Source organism: Callorhinchus milii, unplaced genomic scaffold, assembly GCF_018977255.1.
Source record: "Callorhinchus milii isolate IMCB2004 unplaced genomic scaffold, IMCB_Cmil_1.0 Scaffold4, whole genome shotgun sequence".
Classification (NCBI taxonomy): domain Eukaryota; kingdom Metazoa; phylum Chordata; class Chondrichthyes; order Chimaeriformes; family Callorhinchidae; genus Callorhinchus; species Callorhinchus milii.
The window spans coordinates 4,691,404-4,714,201 of NW_024704745.1; the positions used below are offsets into that span (position 1 = coordinate 4,691,404).

Consider the following 22,798-nt stretch of genomic DNA (forward strand, 5'->3'; position numbering starts at 1 on the left):
AGTATACTTACTAGTTGATTCATTGGCATCCTATAGCCTATTGGTTAGAGCACTCACCTCTCGAGCGAGATTCTATTCATTCCCCGACAGGGCGAAACCTGGCAAGTTTCCTTACTCCACACTGTTGACCTCGCAGTAAGTAGAAACCCAGTTGGTAGTCGATTGGCGAATCGTTTTTCTGGGGGTAATAACTTTTTTTTTAAAAATTGGGTCACTCAATCCACCACTGTTTGTGGCACACTGCTGTGTGCAATTGGCTGCCGTGTTTCGCCCCCAAAATATACAGTCAATTCACTTTAGAATATATTCTGTGAAGCGCTCTGCGACTTCTCAAGGACGCGATATATCAAATGCAAACATTATTATTATTATTACCTTGAACGGTAAAGAAATAAGGTAAACGTGACTACTTCCACATGACTGCACTGAGAAACCCCAAGACTTGGGATTAGTTTTATAACTTGCATTTTTTTACAATGGTATTCGCGCAGTGTAGTGTCCCACAGTGCTTGATAGTTGCAGAGCACAACGCCTAGCTGGGGAGGGGGGGCGAAGGTGACCATAGGCACAGCTGAAGAGGAAGGTTTTCAGGCGAGATTTGAAGATACAATGTAAAATTACAACTGTAAGGCGCCTTTCATGGCGGGAGGAAGGTGCTGAACAGTCAGGGATTAGGACCTGAGCGGGGTGGGGGGGCGTGTTGGGAGCGGGGAGAGTGGGGGTAGGAGGGTGGCTGAAGGCGTAGTTGAAAAGCAGGGTCTTGAGGCGTACCTGGACAGAGGCAAGGGAGGGAACGAGGCAAAGGCAATGTGGGATGGAGTTCCAGAGGGTGGGGGCAAATAGGCTGAATGCCCGACTGCTGATGGTGAGGCGGGCCGGAACCTGTTGAGCGGAGGGAGCGGACAGGTTGATAAGAGGTTAGCAGGTCGGAGAGGTAGGAGGGAGCAAGGCCACGGAGGGCCTTGAAGGTGAGGACGAGAATTTTGAACTCCATCCTCTTGAGGGATGGGGAGCCAGTGGAGTCGGGTGACGGTGGGTGTGATGGAGTCATGGGACCTGGTGCGAGAGTGGACGGAAGCTGCAGAGTTCTGGGTGATCTGCAGCTTGTGGAGGGAAGAGTTGGGAAGGCCGACAAGCAGGTCGTTGGCATAGTCAAGCCTAGTTGTAATGAAGGCATACATGAGGGTTTCGGTGGCTTGAGAGGTGAGAAGATGGGGAAGGATGGGGCAAGGAAGAGGGATAGAGGAAGAGTTTCAGGGCTGAAAGCTCTACTTCCAAGTATGACACTGGAAGGTGTGTGTTTTACGCCTATGTTGGTTGCTTCTGCTCTATTCCCTGATTCAAACCTCCCTGGATTGACTTATTTTCTGGGCGAAACGTGGCAGCCATTTGCGCACAGCAGTACCCCACAAACGGTGATGGATTGAGTGACCCAATTTTTTTTTGAATGGATTATTACACCCGGAAAGCGATTCAGCAACGATTTACAACCAGGTTCCTACTTACTGCTAGCTAAACAGGTCCTAGGTGCCGTTGAGCGAAAGGCTTTTTTTTTTAGGGAAAAAAAGGAAACTATTGCAAAAGATTTAAAGCAGGATTTACAGCCTTTGAATGAAAGGAAGAAGTTGCATCTTTAATCTTTAGGCTGTAATAAGAAATTAAAAGCCAAATGACCTTATAGTTTTAATGCCAAGGTAGCAGACACATAAATCAGTTTCCTGTGGTGCCATTTCCCCAATACGTTGTGTTCTAAGAAATCAAGTGCGAAAACAAGTCATTTTCGCCACAACCCATCCAAGAGTTGGTTGGAAGCTAAGCTCGAGTGCTATCAGCCCCTACTCCCCCAATGTCAGGACCTTTGCTAGTGAGAGGACCAGGATTCAATTCACAGGTTGGACGAAACCCTTAGGCAAATTGCCTTACCCCACGTGCCTTGGCTTACGTAGCAGTAAGCAGGAATCCGGTTGTTAGGCCACTCGTCAGAAAGACCAGTCCAGCGACCGAGCATGGAAAGGCAGACAGTTCAATGATCTTCTGAACCACCAAGCTAATGTTCCATCATTACTCAGTTGGATTTATCCAGTTGTCAGTGGATGGAGAGAATAGTGACTATTCTCCTTGGGTAGAGATGAAAGGGGGGTGGGGAGATGTGGGTAAATGGGGTCTCTTTGGGCTGAGCTGGCTCCAATGGTAAGATGCCTAGAATATTGGTCACGAGTCAACCCTCTGACGATCTCGCCTATTCAGTTCCTCAGCCAGGCAATGCTGATAACATGGCAGCCAGCTTGGCTCAATGGCAGGACTCGGAAGGACAGAACAGTCATTGGGGGCAGGGATTCTTCCCATGTGTTTGTTGCTAACCCTACAAGCCACAGCCTTGCTGGGTCCCAGCTAGAGGAACAGCGGGAAAGCTTGCCGGATAGTGCACTGCGCTCAATGGCAAGCTGGTTTAATTGGTTAACCTCCAGCAGTTACCTCAACACGCACACTGGGGTCCCTCGAGTCTTGGCTCTTGTCCTGTGTCTTCTACTCTCCGGAATTGGGTAAGCAGCGTACCCTCTGAGAGTGTGTGTGTGTATGTATGTGGGGAATGGGGAGGGGGGGGGAGCGGTTGCAGGGGGAAGGGGTTCGCACACGAGGGAAGGAAGACAGACCCTTTGGTTGCTCCCGACATAAGTTGTATTTATGCAATCAAAATAACGTAGTTTATGATAAATTACCGTAGCATAGTGGTTAGTACGCTCGCCTTGCAAGGGAAAGGACTCAGGTTTGATTCCGGGCAGGGCAAAAACCTTGGGTATGTTTACCATACCCTACACGCTTCCTCTTCGATCGCGCCTTCGGTCACCCTCCTATACCCCCACCCTCCCTGCCCTCCACTCCTCCTGATCCCAATGCCCAGCTCGAGTGCAAATCCTTGAGCGTCCAGTCCAGCGCCTTGGGACGTCCTCCCGACGTGAGAGGCGCTGTACAAATGTAATCTGTGGGTGGTGGTGTTATTGTGCTTACTAAAAACTGATCTGGGAAAACTATTTGAGCAAGTCTGTCACAGCTGCCCGTCACCAACCAATGTTGATTGATGTTTCGACCAAATTTTGTAATCAGCACCCTTTAATTACCAGTGCGTTGCTCTCAGGAGTCCACTTACTCTGACCTGGTATTTAATCTATTAGCGATGAGTGCTGCATTGTTTTTCCTACTCTTTAATTTTGTCCCTTAATGCCTCTTTTTAAGCAAGCTGCAAAGCTTTTCAAAGATCAAATTTAGAATTGGCAAGTGGCCACATCTTGGGCTTGGGCTCTTTGAAGACAAATAATAATTAATAATGATTAATAATAACCTTAGGATTTGATATAGTGCTGTATCACATCTTCGAGGCATCTCGAAAATGCTTCACTAAGCAAATACTAATGCTTAGTAGGACATACTACTAAGTGAATTGCAGTCAATTGCACACAGCAGGGTCCCACAAACAGTCGTGGACTGAACGATTCAAATTGTTGTTTAAAAATATTTTTTTGTTTTATCGAAGGGATTATTACACCCGGAAAAGCGATCCGCCAATCGACTAACTTCCGGGTTCCTACTTACTGCTAAGTAAACAGTGGCGTGCGGAGTAAGAAAACGTGCAAAGGTTCGCCGTGCCCGGGAATCGAACTCGGGTGCTCTCACTTGTGCACTCTCACGAGCGCTCTAACCAATATGCTACTCAAGTAGACAAAATAAGTTTATTAAAGAGAGTGAAGGACTAGCAAATAATGCAGCGGGCTCCTTTGTGCCCGGCGACAGCTTGCGACAAATGTCACATTCGTCTTCAAATCCCTTCATGCCTCTGCTCAACTGGCTCCGGCCTTCTTCTTGTCCCTCGCGCCTTCTGTTCCACCATCGGCGGCCATGCTTTCAGCCACTACGCCCCAAAACTCTGGAACACTCACTAATCCCTCTGTCTTGCCCCCTCCGTCCCCCCATCTTCAAGTCGCGCCTGAAGACCTTCCTCTTCGCCCGTGCTTATGGCCCCTGGGCTCGGCATTGTCAAGGGCGCTGAGACGATACCCTGCGTGAAGGGCGCTACACAAATGCAAGCTGTCGTTGACGTTGTCGTTAATGCAACACGCGCTATGTTTCCCCTGTACGGACACTATTTCCATTTCTTGGTATCACACGAGCGAGCCAGCAATCACTCACTTTCTTTTCCAGTGGCCTCTTCGAGCCAATTGAATCTTTGCAATGCTGCGTGTTTATTGCTCGTATCTATGTCAGCCTGGCTCAGTGGGTAGCGCTCTCTCAGTAGCTAATGTTGTGGACAACCATTTCCCCCCCACCCCCCCACCCCCCCCCGTCCGCGCCCCCAGATATAATTGGCCATTCACCTCCAGGCTGTGTGTGGGCTGCTGCTGTGTGCACAGTGGTTAGTGGAGCTCCTAACCGAGCCAGGCTGATCCCTAGTGCAGAGAGTATGAAAACCGGCTTGTTGGAAAGAACTGAAGAATTCTTCACTGCAGAAACATTTTTTTTTATATTATTGAGGGTCTCATTATAATGACAACAACATTTGGGAATCATAATTTTTCACACGCAAACAATTAGGAAAATAATTTATCATAATAATCCTTGCATTTGATGCAGCTCCTCATCGCGTCGTTGAGACGACTTAAAGCGCTTCACAGAATATACTGTAAAGTGAATTGACTGTTGCATTTTGTGGGCGAAGCAAGTATTAAAGCAATACTTGTGATGTTGCTTTTCTAATTGAATCTTTATGCTGTCATTCATCAAACGTTATTGTTTGCTATCATTGCTCGTAATTTACTTGATTAAACCCAGCAATTGGATTGACTGTGTATTTCGTGGGCAAAACATGGCAGCCAATTGCGCACAGCATATCCCACAAAGAGTGTTGTGGATTGTGTGACCGCATTTTTGGGGGGAAGGATTGTTACCGCCAATCGACTACTCACTGCTGGATGAACAGAGGCGTGTGGAGAAAGGAAACTTGCTCAAGGTCTCGCTTGCGAGGCTAGAATGCTAACCACCATACTTCGAGACTCAGTTTGGGTCAGGACATTGTCACAATCCACTGACGGTTGTTCAGAGATTTACTCACGTTCTCTCGACCTACACGTTGGGGCTTTGAGCTCACAGTGTAAGCTAACACTCTAGTACGGTGCAAAGTTCCACCCCCTTGTCCAGTTGGGTGTTAAAGATCCCATATCATTTTTGGAAAAGAGAAGGGACTTTCTCTCTATACCGGTGCCTGGCCAAGAATCCCTCAAATAAAATCAGTCACTCACTCCGTGGCTGTTTGTGGGGACATTGCTGTGCGCAAACTGCTTGCTGCGTTTCGCCCGCAAAAAGTACAATCACCGGACTTCGCAGTAAAATCCTGTGAAGCGCCTTGAGACGTCTTTCGGATGCGAAGCTAAGAATCTTTAAGGATTGTACAATTTATGTCGAATGCAAGGATTATTACGATCGATGCGGAAGTGTTTTTGCTCTTCTAGAAAGAACGACGGGAGGGGGAAAAAAAAAGAACGTATCAAGCTGTATATGTTTATCGTTACTTTAAATATCCAGTGTTTAAAAGTGTACAAGAAAATCAACCAGGTGTCAAGAGTCCTGGAGCCACACCTGTGTCAAAAGCCTCAAAGGCACTCAGTGTTCAATGGGTCACTATAAGACCTAGCTGACTGCGTGCAAGCTCTCTACGGTCTTGCTCCTCCCTGCCTCTGCGATCTATTAAAAATTTCACCAACCTGTCCTCTCCCTCGGCTCTGCGGGCACCACCACCCACCGCTCCCACCCCTCCCAATCCACTATCGAATGGCCTCCTTCTGTGGTCAGGCCTTTAGCCTTTCCGTCCTCACCCTCTGGAACTCCATCCCGGAGTCCCTTGGCCTCGCCCTCTCTTGCCTCGTTCAAGGCCCGTTTCAAGATCTTCCTTTTCGTCCGTGCCTTCGGTCATCTTCCCTCCTCCAACCATCCCCGCCATCCACCCCTCTCTGATCCCAACCCCCCCCACCCATCCCCAGCTCAGGTACAAAACCCTCATTGTCCAGAGCCTTGGGACATCCTCCTGATGTGAAAAGCGCTGTGTAAATGCAGTTTTGTTGTTGTTGTTGTAGAAAGGTTATGGCGCTGCAATAAACCTCGCTCTCTCCACGGCTATTTAAGCTAGCACCTACGTTCACAAAAATCATAGGATCCTACAGCACAGAAGGAGGCCATTTCGACCTATCGTGCCTGCGCTGTCTCTTTGAAAGAGCTACCGGACAAGACCCACTCCCCCCGCTCGTACCCATAGCCCTGGGGGCAAAAAAATTCTTTTCAAGTTCACGTTCTTTTCATATTCTTTGAAAGTTACTATCGAATCTGCTTCCAACGGCCTTTCAGGCAGTGCGTTCCAGACCGGTCACTGAAATCCACCCTTATCTGGGAAAAATGGTGCCTTTCTTGGCATCTCCTGCGTCATTTTTGAAGGGATTATTACTCCCTCTCTTTGTGCTCGAACGTATTTTTTTGTTTGGTTTTAAGGGGATCAGACAAACGAGACACGGAGGCTGAACTCTTACACCATATAGAGAGTCAGATATCAATCGTCCAGCCTGCTGTGTACACGAATAGTGCTGAGACCATCAGTGTTGCCTTGTGTATTTGTCTTAAGATGACGCTCCAATGCAGCACTGAGGGGGGGGTGTTGCATTGTCGGAGGTGTAATCTGAAAATGGGGAAGGAGAGGGGTAAGGCGGATATGTCAGGGAAGGAGGTGAGTTCCTGCCTGTGCCTGTTCCAGTGCAAAACAATGGCGTAATCTTTTGACTCGGAGGCGATAGTGCTATCCAATGCAACGCAGTGTTGCTGAGTCTTCCAGGCTGATTGGGTCCTCCGTGTCTCTGGGTGAACCTGCTGTCCCCAGTATAAATATCTACAGTACATCCAACCCCGAATCCCTCCGCCTCGCCCCCTCTGTCTCCTCCTTCAAGACCTTTATAGCCATGCTCCGACCCTCATTTCCTCGACCCTCTCCCACCCTCTCACCCTCACACCTCTTGATCCCCAACCCCAGCTCGGGTGCAAACCCTTGACTGTCCACGCCTTGAAATGTGACTTGTTGATGTTGTTACAATTCTCATAAACCTTCAAAAGAAGGGCTATATCCACATTATAAATATATATACATACATACACACACACAAAAATGAACCCAACGCTATCTTCTCTGTTACCCAGGCATCTGGTTTCTTGGAACGTCTGATAATAAGAATAGTCCTTGCATGTGATATAGCACCTTATCACGTTGCTGACGCATCTCAAAATGCTTCACAGGATACACTGTAAAGGTTGGCCAAACGCTGCAGCCAGTGTCGCATAGACAGTCGTGGATTGAGTGCCTTTTTTGTTGAAGGGATTATTACCCCCGAAAAGCGATCCGCCAATCGGCTAACAACTCGGTTCCTACTTACTGCGAGGTAAACAGAGGCGTACAGAGTAAGGAATCTTGCCTAAGGTTTTGCCCCGCCTGGGGATCAAACCCAAAGTCCTCTCGCTCGCGACAACATGTCAAGCGCTAACACACTAAGTTTCGGGACTGCACCTCCGCTGTGTGTACCTCAATTTAAAAAAAGTTCAGAAGGGTTTTTCTTCTTGGTTGTTTGTCTTCCCCGGAGGGATTCTTTTAAACCCCTTTTTATTTATTTTTTTCTCTTAACAAGAGGTGTGTCAGCCTGGCTCGGTCGATGGCGTCAGAACTAGGAACAGGTATAGGCCATTCAACCCCTCGTTCCGCCATTCTGGTAGACCATGGTTGATTTGTACCTCAACTCCATTTGCTCTATATCCTTTGATTCGTATCCCTTGATACCGTGACCCAACAAACATCTATCCACTTCAGTCTTGAAAATATGAATGGATCCAGCATCCACAGCCATTTGGGGAGAGAGTTCCACATTTCCACTACCCCTTTGTGTGAAAAAATCCCTCCTGATTTCATTCCGAAATGGCCTGGCTCGAATTTTAAGATGATGTCTCCCCCCACCACCGACCCCACTTGTTCTGGATTCCCCCACCAGAGGAAACAGTTTCTCTGTATCTACTCTATCGAATCCCTTCTTTATCATTTTAAACGCCTCAATCACATCAACCCTCAGTTAGCGCTCTCGCCTCTGAGTCAGAAGGATGTGGGTTCAAGCCCCCAAGTTAGCACTTGGAATCACACGGTCTAAGATGACACTCCAATGCCGTGCCTGGGGGAGTGCTGCTTTGTTGGAGGTGCCTGTTCTTCAGGTGGCACTATTGGAAAAGAGGAGTTTCTCTCACCCACACCCACCCCCCCACCCCAAATAAAATTGGTCGTTCACTCCATGGCTATTTGTGGGACATTGTTGTGCGCAAATTGCGCAAATTTTACAGTCATCCGGCTTCACCGTATATTCCTGTAAAGCTCTTTGACACGTCCTCTTGACCTGAAAGTCGCTATATCGAATGCAAGTGTTAATAATTATTATTATTATTACAAAGTGGACTTGTGAGGGAGACCCGTGTTTTTCATAAGTTATAGATATGAAATTAAACTGCCCCCCTCCACACCCCACCCACAACCCCTTCCCCACCACACCATCATCAATGTACTAACCCTTCCTCCCCCAGCCCAGCATCCTTCCTGAGACTTTCTTTGACTCTGTTAACGTAACTGCTTGAACAGTCTGCTTTTCCCCAAAGTAATGGACCATGCATCGCACCCACACAAGGGGGCGACCTTCTCCCATGCCGTTTGTCCAACAGGGTCTCCTTGGAGCTGAACTGGCTCCCAGGTGACACGTTTGCAAGTGGAATGTCAGAATCGAGCCCATCCTCTGTGGCGGTCTCTCTCGTCCGGTTCCTGAGCCAGGCCGGTCCCTAGCATTCCAGCGCACTCACTGCTGATGACAGCACAGCCCCAGCCTGGCTCATTGGCGGGACAAAGATGGGCAGACCATTCACTGAGGGCAGGGAATCCTCCCACTCAGCTCCTGTTCACCCTGCACAAGCCAAAGTCCTAATGGGTAAGGGTGGTCCTAGCTGGACAAGCAGCGGGAAACTTGCCAGATAATGCCCTCAATGGCAAGCTATGGGGTTTCAGCTGGTTAGACTCCAGCAGTTACCCCAACTCACACTCTGAGGTCCCCCCAAGCCTTGGCTCTTGCCAATCTGTGCCTAATACTTTCCGGAATTAGGTAAGCAGGATGTGTCCCTCCAGGGAGAGAGAGAGTGCGCAATCCATTCCGACAATCTATCTCTGTGAAGCCATGTGAAGGTGGGATGCATGGAATTCTGTTTGGTTTGGAAACACTTAAGCAACAGTGATGGGTTTCCGCATGTGTCAGACACCCGGCTGAGCAAAACCAACAGGTCGTGTCCCAAGTGCAGACGGTTTGGTTCAGTTCAGTGTATTGTGGGGCAGGTGGACTTTCTGTACCCAGATTCTGTACCCAGACTCCCCCTAGCTTTCCCTCCTCCCCATCCCTCCCCCCCCCCCCCCCCCACTCCCTAGCCCCCGAGTCCATTGCCTCCGCCCCCTTCACGCCACAGACTCGCTCTCCGGGTTGGCGATGTCCCCGTTCAGCTCCGACTGCCCCTGGACACGATCTGTCTCCGGCTCTGACTCCCGCTCCGAGTCTTTCTCCCGCTCCCCACCGGGTTTGGGCGGGGTCTCGTCGCTCCCGATCCCGCCCTCCTCGAGTTCCAGGGGAAGGGGCTCGGATGGGCCTGGGGAGAAGGTGGAGCACAGCTTCTCCATCAGGTCCTTGGCGCTGCACGAGGGAGTGAAGGTCTCGTAGGTGGCGTGGAAGCTGTTGTAGTCGACCTCGTAAAATCCCTCCTCCAAGGTCAAGACCGGCATAAAGCGATAGCCCCACAGGAGCTCACTGGTCACATACGAGCTTCGAGCCTGGCAGGTCATTCCTTACGTTTGCAAAAAAAAAGGAACAAAACATAACTTAATAATAATTTACAGTGTATAGTTTGGGACACAACACACCAAGTGACTGCCAGGATGGTGGATGGAGAATTAAATGGACCTTGGTCTTCTTTCGCCAGCAAATTCTTATGCATTTGATTTAGCGCCTCATTCAGCATCATCAAATTACATTTACACAGCGCCCTTCATATCGGGAGGGCTTCCCAAGGCCCTGGACAGTCAGGGATTTGGACCCGTGCAGGGGGTTGAGATCAGGAGTGGTGGAGGGTTGGGAGGTGAGGAGTAGGAGGGTGACCAAAGGCGTGATTGAAGAGAAGGTAGACAAGGGACGGGGTGAGGTGAAGGCACGACATGAAGATGGGGAAGGGATTGGGGGAGAGTTCCAGAGTTTCGGGGCGTGAGTGAAGCCTATTATCCTCACCTGTGGCTTCCACCATCCCCTCCAGGATCACCACGATCTCCAGGTCCTCCTTAGCCAGCTCGGCTTTGGAAATGGACCAGAAGGGGCTGTGCTGGTCGATCTCGTGGCTGATGATGAGCGGGGAGACCAGGAACAGCCGGTCATCCCCAGTGTCGTAGCCCACGTTCAGGTCGGTCTGGTGGAGTGGGATGAATTCACCCTCCTTGGTCTGCCGCGACTTGATGAGCTTGGCTCGGATGGACGCCTCCACGATGTGGGAGTTCCTCAGGTCCCCCACCCGGAACATGACGCACATCTTGCCGTCCCGCAGGGAGATGACGGCGTGGCTGGAGAAGACCAGGGTCTCGGCACGCTTCTTGGGTTGGGAGATCTTCACGAACATGCAACCCACCATGAAGGCGTTGACCATGGAGCCTATGACGGATTGGACCAGGAGCAGGAGGATACCCTCAGGGCACCTCTCAGTGATGACCCTGTGTCCATAGCCGATGGTGGTTTCGGTCTCGATGGAAAACAAGAAGGCGGACACAAAACCGTTGAGGTTCCTCACGCATGGAACCCAGTCGCTGTCTTCTAAGTGGTCCATGTCCCCCCTCATGTAGCAGATAAGCCACCAGAGCATACCGAAGAAGAGCCAGGTGGAGGTGTAGACCATCACGAAGATGACAAGGTTGAACCTCCACTTTAGGTCCACCAGGGTGGTGAAGATGTCCGTCAGGTAGCGGTACCGCTCTCGCACGTTGCCATGGTGCACGTTACACTTGCCGTCTTTCCTCACGTACCTCTGGATACGCTTCTTGCTCTTCTTGGCACTGGCTCCAGCTCCTGGGTCAGGCATCTGCCTAGAGGGGACCTCCTTCACTTGCTTGGGCAGTTTCCTGGCCTGAAGCCCGCTCACTGGGCTCTCCACGTCCCGGTCCATATGGTGATCTGCGGTCTGCCCAGGAAGGGGGCGGGGAGGAGAACAAGGGGCAAACGGTAGGAGAAATTATTATATACATTTTTTTTTTTGCTCGGACGGGTGTCTGACTCGTGTGGAAACCCACCGCCGTGTTTAAGAGTATCCAAACCAGGCTGAGAATTCCATACATCCGACCTACACATGGGAATCCCAGAGACAGCTTGTTGGAATGGAACGCACTCTCTCTCTCTCTCCCTGGAGGGACACATCCTGCTTTACCTAATTCCGGAGAGTATAGTAGGTGCAGGTTGGCAAGAGCCAAGGCTTGGGGACCCCCAGAGTGTAGGATCAAAGAGCCATTGGGATCCTTTAATCACACGGTCACAACATGCAGCCATTGATGGTGATGATGATGACGACGATGATGGTAATGACAATAATAATCCTTGCATTTTGATACGGCGCCTTATCACAGCGTTCAGACATCTCAAAGCGCTTCACAGGATATACTGTAAAGCGGAGTGAGGAGAAACTCGGCAGCCAGTGTCCCACAGACAGCTGTGGAGAGAATGACCACATTATTATCATTTATGTGTATATATGTTTACGACCTAAACTACAGAAACACGTTACCCTGTCAGGTGTCAGCTGATGCCTTTTCTTCTCCGGGATCGACCTTAGAATCACCCCATCAGAGCTGGCAAAGTTAAACCCAGTTCTTCCACAATTATAGGTTGCCTTCATTGATTTGTTTTTGTTTCTATCTATATCCCGCTTTCTCCGGGAATAATTGCTGAGCTCAGTCCTCTGGTTAAGTCTCTGCCTCGCCTTGGCTTGAGTGCCGGGGATGAAGGTTTACAGCGCGTTGGTCAACCGCCCACACGCCAGATACTTACTGTCTGCCCAGTTAGCCCTCCAGCCAGCCAACCCGGCTCAGTCAGGAACAATCTCACCGTGGGACGGTGTGGGGTGGGGGTGGGGGGTGGTCAGAAAGTTGTAGGCTTTGTGACCCTGAGCTCACAATTCCTCGCCAACAGACCAGCTCGCTGGGACTCGATTCACAAGAACACCACACGGACCCCTTTAGCGTAGGCGTAACTCGTCCTGTAGCGTTGTGGTTTTGCGAGCTCTCTTCGCAAGCGAGAGGACCCGGATTCGATTCCCAGGCGGGGCAAAACCGTAGGTAAGCTTCCTTACTCCGCACGCCTCTGTTTACCTGACAGTAAGTAGGAACCCGGTTGTTAGTCGGTTGGCAGATTGCGGTGGTTAATAAGCCCCTTTTTTTAAAAAAAAGTGCAGTCACTCAATCCGCGAGTGTTTGTGGGGACGCTGCTGTGAGCAATCGGCTGCCGCGTTTCACCCACAAAATACACAGTCAATTCACTTTACAGTACATCCTGGGAAGCGCTTTGAGACGTCTCAACGACGTGATAAGTCGCTATATCAAAAGCAAGGATTATTATTATTTTTATTATAACATGGGTTTGGCTGAAGAACCGCCTTCGGCAAATCCGATCTCATCCGTCTTGCTTGCCTAATTCTGGAAAGTATTAGGCGCAGGTTGACGAGAGCCAAGGCTTGGGGTCCCCAGAGTGTGCGTTGGGGTAACTGCTGGAATCGAACCAGCTAAAATCACGTTTAATGTCCCATTTACGCTTAAACCGGAAGCGCTCTGCTGTTGCATTTTTGGTTCCTTCTAGTTGTTTCTGTTAGGTAATTGAGAGCGCTGTCTGGCGAGCTTTCCCGCCGCTTGTCCAGCCAGGACCACCCTATCCCTTTGCGCCTCGGCTTGCAGGGTTAACGGGAGCTGAGCGGGAGGATTCCCCGCCCCCAGTGACTTGGTCTGAGCTTCCAAGTCCTGCCGATGAGCCGGGCTTGGGGCTGCTCAGTCATCGGCAGTGAACTTCTCTAATTCCACAGGGGATATTTTTTTCAACAGTGTATTAATTAACATATCATAACTCTCGATTTACATTCCCTCACCCCGCCGCTCACGGTAACTAAATCTCAGGCTGCTAAATCTAGGCTTGTCCTCCCCAGACACAAACACCACGAGGCCTGCAGTCCTGCCTCGCAGTGGCTGTCGGAGATAAGGAGCTTAATTTCTCTTCTCTTCACCTAAGTCGCTCGCTCACAGCAAACGCCTGAACAGCAAGCGGTTTCGTCTTTGATGTCTTATCTTGCTGCTGGCAGGACGTTAACGTGTCAAGAAGCAACAAAATAATTGCAATCCGCTCACAATATGGAGTCCCGTAGTGTAGTGATTAGCGCACTCGACTTGCACATCAGAGGATGATTCCCGGGCAGATCGCAACCTTAGGGAAGTTTCCTTACTCCGCACGCCTCTGCTTACCTGGCAGTAAATACGAACCCGATTGTTAGTCGATTGGCAGATCGCTTTCCGGGGGTAATAATCCCTCAACCCACCCCCAACCCCCAAAAAATTAGTCACTCATTCCGCGACTGTTTGCGGGGACGCTGCTGTGCGCAATTGGCTGCCGCGTTTCGCCCACAAAATATGCAGTCAATCCACTTGACAATATATTCTGTGAAGCGCTTTGAGACGTCTCAACGATGTGATAAGGCGCCATATCAAATGCAAGGATTATTATTAATTGTTAGGTGGGGATGTGGGTGTGCGTGTGGGTGTGCGTGTGGGTTGGGGGCATGGGCGGCGGTGTGTGTGGGTGGGAGGGGGTGGGTGGGCGGGTGGGTGGTGTGTGTGAGAGATATATTTGTCCATCCCTCTCTCTGGGCTGTGTATAAATACAGTAATTCCTGAGTGGTTCGCTGTCTGCGATATAAAAGCTACCGGCTCAGCCCCTGGGACAGCGCCGCGTGCCTCTGGCTGCTCTCACTTCTCACACGTCGTTCTTTGTCACCGTTATAATTAGCAGCTTGACACGAGCGCTGATTAGTATTTGCACTCGGGAGGCCCGTTAGATTGACGGCTGCCTCTTCGCCTCTCGGACTCGTCTGTGGCTGTGATGAAGTGCGAAGGAGCCGGGCTAACATTAGCAGCAGCTCAGTCGTTAATCCAGAGATGATTCAGCAACATTTGGCGACGTGCCTTAATTTGTCTCCCTGACACTTTGCGACCGGTCTAGGAAACATCGTGTGTCGGCCTGGCTCAGTGGGTAACGCTCTCCCCTCGTAGTCGTAGTTGTGGGTTCGAGCCCCCAGGTCAGGACACAGTCCAAGTTGACTCTCCAACGCAGTGCTGGGTGGGGGGGGTGGGTGGGGGTGGGTGAGGTGTGCTGTATTGTCGGAGGTGCTGTCCTTCGGATGAGACGTTAAACCGAGGTCCTGTCAGATGGACGTTAAATACCCCGCGGCGCTATTCGAAAAGAGAAAGGAGTTTCTCTCTCCCCGTGTCCAGGCCGACAATCTCCAAAGATTAAAATATGGGTCCCTCCACGAGATGATAAGGCGCTATATTAAATGCAAGGATTATTATTCCGATGACTTTTTTTATAATAATAATCCTTTGCATCTGATATAGCGTCTTATCACGTCGTTCAGACGTCACAAAGTACTTCACAGAATATATCATTTATCATTTTTTATTATTAAAATAATAATACCAGATAATTATTTTTGGCGGGGAGGGATTATTGTCCACGGAAAGCGATTCGCCGATCGACTAACAACCGGGTTCCTACTTACTGCTGGGTAAACAGAGGCGTGTACGCGGAGTAAGGAAAGTTGCCTAAGGTTTCGCTCCGCCCGGGAATCGAACTCATGTCCTCTCGCTTCTGAGGTGAGTGCTCCAACCACTGCGCTACAGGACGCCAACGTCCGGCAGTTTGGTAACCCCGGCCGGAGGCAGAAGGCTGGCCAGGTTAGGCTATCCTGAACAGCCAACAACAGGGGGGGGGGAAAAAAAAACGCAGTTCCTCTCAGTGATCAGCGGGTGAGAAGACTATTGATTTACGTTCCGAAATGCACACCGAGAGCCGAGAGCTACAGTTGGACAGGAGTGATGAATGCTCCAGCAAATACTGGGAACAGTAAGCTCCAGTGAGGCTCAGATTCCCAGTAAATTAGCCTGCGTGCCTGCCTCATCCCACATTGTCCATCTCTTGCCCTGAGCTCACGCTCTCCTGACAGATTTGGAGCCCCGTAGCGCAGTGGTTAAGCACGCTCCCCTCGCAAGCCAGGGGACCCGGGTTCGATTCTCAGACGGGGCGAAACCTGCGGCAAGTTTCCTTGCTCCGCACGCCTCTGTTTACCTGGTGAGGAGGAACCCAGTTGTTGGTCGATTGGTGGATCGCTTTCCGTGGGTGATAATCCATAATCACTCAACCCACGACTGTGTGTGGGACACTGCTGTGCGCAATTGGCTGTTACGTTTCGCCCACAAAATACACTGTCGATCCAATTTACAATGCAACGGCGTGATATCAAATGCAAGGATTATTATTCTGTATTCAGGAAGGTTGTAAAATCAATACTGCTCTTGCTCCGCGCTGCTTTGATCTCCAAGGATTTTACCCACTACGATAGACTGAGAGTAAGCTTCAGTGCATTTATCACAGCAGATTATAGACTCTGAACACCACTACCACCTTTTTCCCTCTTCCCCCCACCCCCCCCCCCTCTGCCTTGACTACGAATCCATAACACAGGAGAGATCAGTGGCTCTTTTTTTTTGCAGGGTTAACAGGAGCTGAGTGGGAGGATTCCCTGCCACCAGTGACTGCTCTGCCCTTCCAAGTCCTGCCGATGAGCCAGGCTGGGGCTGCGCTGTCATTATCAGCGCCTTAGAGTACTGCGGACCCGCCTGGCTCATGTAAAATTTTAAACGAGATTGAGAAAGTAAACCCGGAGCATCGCGGAGACAGTAGAAGGAGTGGACACAGGTTATTAGGTGTACAGACATCGGCAAAGGTATGTATGGCACACTGGCTGCTGGGTTCACCTGCAAACAATACACAGTCACTTCGCTTTACAGTGAAATCCTTTTGAAGCGCTTTGAGACGTGATCCCGAGGCGGGACACCAAATGCAATCTGCACCCACCCCACCCCACCCCCGGCTAACTGGACTGGTAAGGATAATACAATAATAACTGTAATAATCCTTGCATTTGACAAGGTGCCTTATCACATCGTTGAAGACGTCTCAATTCGCTTCGCAGAATGTACTGTAAAGTGGAGTGACTGTGTATTTTGCGGGCAAAATGCAGCAGCCTGTTTGCGCAGGGCAGTGTCCTACAAACAGCCACGGAGTGAGCAACCTGGGGGGATTGTTGGCCAGGACAGCAGGAGAGAGAGAAACCCCTGTCTCTTTTCGAACAGTGCTGCGGGATCTTTAAAGTCCACCTGAAGGACGGCACCTCCGACAATGCAACAACACCCCACCCCACCCCACTCCCCCCACCCCATCCCTCCCACCAGTGCTGCACTGGAGTGTCGTCTTAGCCGATGTGATTCCAAGACCCGAAGTGGGGGCTTGAACCCACAACCTTCTAACTTCGACGTGCGCCCAGCTGACACTGGGTGGGTGTGGGGGTGGGGTGGGGGAGGGGTGGGGGGGAGAGAGAAGTACGGGGGAGATCTGGTCAGTTACCCCAACGCACATTCTGGGATCTGACCAGCCTAATACTCTCTGGAATAAGGTTAGCAGGAGGCATCCTCCACGGCACGGGAAGATTTTCTGTGTAGGTGCTGTACATCTGTGGAATTCTCAGTCGGGCTTGAGCGCTCTTAAGCACGGTGATAGATTTCCGCGTTAGTCAGACGACCGGGTGACTTAAAAAAAAAGTAAAGTCCAGATTTTGTGTAATAATAATCATAATAATCCTTGCATTCGATATAGCGCATTGTCACGTCTTCGAGACGTCTCAAAGCGCTTCACAGGATATACTGTAAAGCGGATCGACTGTACTTTGTAGATAAATTGCGCACAGCAGCGTCCCACAAACAGTCCCGGTTTGAGCGATCAAATTATTGAAATGTAAAAAAAAATTATAATAATTTTTTTTGTGGGGTTAATTAGCGATCCACCAAGTGACTTAACAACCGGGTTCCTACTTACCGCTGGGAAACAGAGGAGTGTGAGATATGGAAACTTGCCTAAGGTTTCGCGCCTCCCGGGAATCGACCCGGCTCCTCTTGCTTGCGAGGCGAGCCCTCTAACCACTACACTACAGGATCTCCATATAAAACAGCCCTGATCCCTGGTCTCTGTGGAGACACATCTGTTTTTCCAGTTGACATAGGCTTTTTGAGATAAGAGTAACAGGTTGGATTAGCCCACACATAGCTGGACCCACTGTTAACAGTACTTTGTGTGTGTGTGTGGCGTTGTGGAGGAAGAGGGATATGAATGGGTGGGATAAGGTTATAGCTTGTAGTCGGAACGGTTACAGGCTGAGGTCGGGAAGCGTTTCCTCACACACAGAGGGTTGTGGGGACGTGGGCCATGGAAAGCTCTGTTCGACAAAGCTGTAGAGATTGGAGTCTATAGGGATGTTTAAGAGAGAAAGAGACGGACAGAGACCTGGGTAGTAGAGGCAGTAAGGGATAGGGGAAAAAAGGCCGGTCATTGGGATAATAAACTGGTGGAACAGACTCAACAGGCTGAATGGCCTCCTCCAGTTCCTGTGTTCGCACCCAGGATATGAACCCGGGTCCTCTCTCTCTCTGTCTTACGAGGTGAGCACCCTAACCAATACGCTGCGGGACAACAGCAAACGCAAGGACCATTATAATGACATAACATAGCAACCAAAAATATAACATCACCGGAAAGCGAGAGAGAGAGAGGAGGTGAGTGTGTGTTTGCGTGTGTGCATGTGCGTGTGTGTGCGGGAGAAATGATGACCAGATTTCAAATATGAAATAAGCTAAAAACTCAATGCTTTCTTTGAAAATAAACCTCTGAAAATAAAAAAAACATAACACGCGCAACTGGATTTGAGATTCAAAACAAGTGGGGGGGTGGGGCGGGGGGAGCGGGGAGCGGGGAAGGGGGTGTTCAGTGATGTGACACTGTCCTGCGTGAGGGACGCTACATAAACCCAAGTTGTTGTTGATGTGGATTCAGCGGTTCGTTCGCCCACAAATATACAGTCAATTCACTTTACAGTGTGTTCTGTGAAGCGCTTTGGGACGTCCTCCCGACGTGAAAAGCGCTATATCAAATGCAAGGATTATTATTATTATTATTATTAAATATTCTTTTGCTCGGCCGGGGTGTTTGACACACGAGGAAACCCATCACCATGATTAAGAGTCTCCAAACCGAACTGAGAATTCCCTGCATCCCACCCACACACGGAAATCCCAGAGATAGGTTGTCCGAATGGAATGCGCACTCTCTCTCTCTCTCTCTCTCCCCCAGAGGGACCTATTCCCGCTTACTTAATTCCAGAGAGTATTAGGCACAGGTTGCCAAGAGCCGAGGCTTGGGAACCCCAGAGTGTGTTTTGGAGATGCCTGCTGGAGCCTCACCAGCTAAAACCACATCGCTTAAATTAATCTGCGCACTTAATGTAATATTTATGTGTGCTTAAACCAGAAGTGCTTCGCTGTTGCTTCTTTGCTTCCTTCTTCTATTTATTTGCGTTATATAATTCCCCGCAGGATCTAATTTCAACACAGGGAGTTAAGGAGTTAAAGCTTTTTTTTCGTGCCTTGTGTGTATGTTACCGGGTGTATCTGTTTGTGAGATCTGTGTGTGTGTATATATATAGATATCTACCACACAAATACACACCTTTTCACCTTAGTAACAATCACATTAAGGGCCCTGGGTTTCCAGGGAACCAGAGCACGGATTTTAGTTACAATAAATTTACCTTCAATTAATCAGCTTTCAGGAAATTACTAGTACAGCCAGTATCCTCCTCTTGTCTCTATGTCTGAATGATTTCCCTCACAAGACTCATTCGGGAAATAATCTATACAGCTTGAACCATACTACTCTAATTTAATCTAATCAACCACGCACACATGTACATACACACACACAACACACGCATACCCATAAAATATACACACGCCCACACACACATAACATGTACTCATAAAATACACACACGCAAAATACACCCCCCCCTATGAAACGCACATATCCCATCATAATACACGTACACACACACGAAAATACGCACATTGTCCAAAAAAAACGCTACCGAAATACACAAATCACCAAAAATACAAACACGCACTTTGAAATGAACAACAACATTCTCCTCAATAACATCATGTACAAAGCTCGAGATCTGTACTGGAGACACATGTCTGTATAAACAATGACACTGAGCCATGTCAGGGGTTTTGATGTGTATTTTGGTGAATTTTATACGTATGCGTACATACAAACACACACATATGCAGCGGCAACTTACGTTTTACTCACATTAAAAGGAGAGAACACTCGATATCCAAATCACAAGTATTGCTCATCCAAACCGTTCGTTCAACGATATAACAGTTTATAATTATATAACGTGATCCTTGCCCTCGATGCAGCACTTTATCATGTTGCCGAGACGTCTCAAAGGGCTTCGCTGGATATACTGTGAATTGGATCGACTGCGTATCAAATACGACAACAACAACTTGCATTTATATACCGCCCTTCGCGTAGGGTAGCGTCCCGGAGAGCTTGACAGTGGTGGTGGGTGGGGGGGGTCTGACAACGAGCCAGTGGGAGAGAAAGAGAGAGAGGGGCGGTGACCGTAGGCACGATGAAAAAGGAAGGTTTTTATGCTGGATTTGAAAGTGAGGGAGGAAGGGGGTAAGGAGGAGGGATTGAGGGAGAGAATACCAGAGTTTCAGAATGCTACCTCCCTCCCTCCCAACACACGCACACGCAAACACAACAATTATCAAAACCGTCGGTATTTAACAGGCGAGATTTGCGTTAAATTGTGCATAACCCTCAATGCGTTCAGGTGGTCGGAGAGAGTACGACAACTCCTTATTAATGTCACAACTTGAGAAGGAGCGGGGGAAGGCGAGGGGGTGGGAAAGAAAGAGAGATGGAGAGCTCGATAAAGTGTGGGGACCTCTCCTTTTGAAAATAATCAACTGAAAATGACGCACCCATTAAATGACCCATTTTCGTTTCATTTTCGCTCAGACATCACACCGTCTGATTTTTTTTTTGGAGTTGGAATTGAATGCAGAGAGGGGAGTGGAGGGAGTGACTAGGCGCTGGGGGCTGCATTATGTTATTTTCAACTATTTTGACTATGAATTCAGTGAAAAAAATGAGGTGGGATGGTTTGATAAAATTAGCCTCAACATGCCACGCTGTCCATCACTTAAATGGAACAAAATTGTACCATTTAATATGTGTATCATTTGACAAATGCTGTCTCATTTCCTCCACCCTTCCCCAACACCCCATTCACTCACTCACTCACTCACTCACTCACACTCAGACACACACATACACAGACACACACTCAGACACAAACACTCACACACAGACACACACACACACTCATACACAGATACACGCACACACAGCCACAAACACACAGACACAAACACACTCACGCACAGACGCAAAGACACACAGACACACACACACTCAGACACACACACACGCACACACAGACACACTCACATAGACACACTCACACACAGCCACAAACACACAGGCACAGATACACACACACTCAGACACAGACGCAAACACACGCAGACACACTCACACACAGACACAAGCACAGGCACACTCAGACACAGACGCACTCACACACAGTCACACACACACATATATACACACACACACACGCACACTCAGACACTCTCACACAGACAGGCACAGACACGCATACAGACACACACACACACGCTCTCATTGCTTTATAACAATAACAAAATCCTTGCGGTTGATATCAATCCTTATCGCGTCATGGAGACGTCATAAAGCGCTTCACAGGATATACTGTAAAGTGGACTGAACGTGCCAATTGCACGCAGCAGTGTGCCACAAACAGTGGCGGATTGAGCGACCAAATAATTTTTTTTTGTCTTCCTTTCTTCCCGTCCCTTGAAAGAGCCGTGTGTCATGGTTTACCCCCCACTCCCCCGCCCCTCACCACAGAAGCGCCTGTACCTGATGGGGAATCGCTGGCCGTGGTGCTGATGATCTGTATGGGAGAGATCTGGTGCTTAGCGGATTGATCAGCATATGTCACACTCAAACTCAACTTGCACTCTCTATTAGATACACACAGTCAAATGTTTGCTCCCTCCCTCCCCTCACACAGGCTACACGCCAACCCTTCAGTGCATACATAGGTACATATATAGTCTCTCTCTCTCTATATATATATTTTCCCTCTGTTTACCGAGCAGTAAGTACGAACCCGGTTCTCAGTGGATTGGCGGGTCGCTTTTCCGGGGCTCATAACCCTTTCAAAAAGAATAATAATAATGATTTGGTCACTTAATCCACGGCTGTTTGTGGGGACGCTGCTGCGCGCAATTGGCTGCCGCGTTTCGCCCGCAAAATATACAGTCAATTCACTTTACAGTATATTCTGTGAAGAGCTTTGAGACGTCCTGAAGACCTGATAAGGTGCTATAACATATTGCAAGGATTATTATTATTATTATGTATTTATATATACGAACACTAAAAACAATTTGCTTTCCCCCAGATTGATATTACAACTAACGACTAATAATTTAATTTCTAAAGAGAAAGGACTTGGAACATTTGCCAAAAAGCTTGCCCTAGTTTTCTTGTTTCTTTTATTTTAATGTAACATTTCTTTACCTATAGAATATATAATTGTAATGATACAAATATGATCTAAATCGATAAATATAATAATTCATTGTAATGATATAAATATGATATAAATGCTAGCAGCTCTTTCATTTTCTCTCTCTCTCTCTCTTTCTCTCTCCATCCCCCTCTCTCTCTGCCTCTCTCTCTCTCTCTCTCTCCATTATGCAATTTAAGCTTTTCTGATTCTTAATAGATTCCTCTTATTTTTCTTGTGCCTGTTTTTGTGTGTCTGGGGGGGGGGGGGGGGGGTGAAAGAGAGAGAGAAATGAAATTCATTCTCATTTTAAGGTCCCTTGATTGATCTAAAAAGAGCCACAGGTAAATTGGAAATAACACATATGAGAAAATGAACCCCCTCCTCCCCCCCCCCCCCACCTTTCCCAGAAAAAAAAACAAGAGAGAGGGTAGAGATAGAGAGAGAGAGAGAAAAAAAAGCTTACCTATTCAGTTCCTTTCACACAGATCTGTGTATTGATGCACATTGAAGGCACACACACGAATACACATGCAGATTGAAGTGGACTTTCACAGGTTCAAGACTCACCCAAGTGATGGGGTGGTGGGGTGGGGAGGTTTGGGGTTAAATAGCCCCCCCCCAAAAAAAAAAAAAAATTCACTCTGTTTCCATCGACACATCTGGGCAATGCATTTCTCCTCTTCTGTCTCTCCTCTGTGCAGAACTGGGGAATAGAAATGACACCAAAATTTTGCCTGGTTTGCTGGTGGGAAACTGTGCCTGGGAAATGTAGCTGAAAAATGTGTGT

General features: G+C 48.7%; 1 protein-coding gene across 1 annotated transcript; it reads right to left on the bottom strand.

Moving 5' to 3' along the window:
* Positions 1 to 9,553: 9,553 nt before the first annotated feature.
* kcnj6 (potassium inwardly rectifying channel subfamily J member 6) lies at positions 9,554 to 22,592 on the bottom strand. Its single transcript, XM_007909486.2, has 4 exons — positions 22,579 to 22,592; positions 21,354 to 21,387; positions 10,374 to 11,310; positions 9,554 to 9,936 (listed from the first exon to the last, which is right to left on the bottom strand). Exons 3-4 carry the CDS (start codon positions 11,293 to 11,295, stop codon positions 9,554 to 9,556), a joined length of 1,305 nt encoding a protein of 434 aa, XP_007907677.1. The 5' UTR covers positions 11,296 to 11,310; positions 21,354 to 21,387; positions 22,579 to 22,592.
* Positions 22,593 to 22,798: the final 206 nt, after the last annotated feature.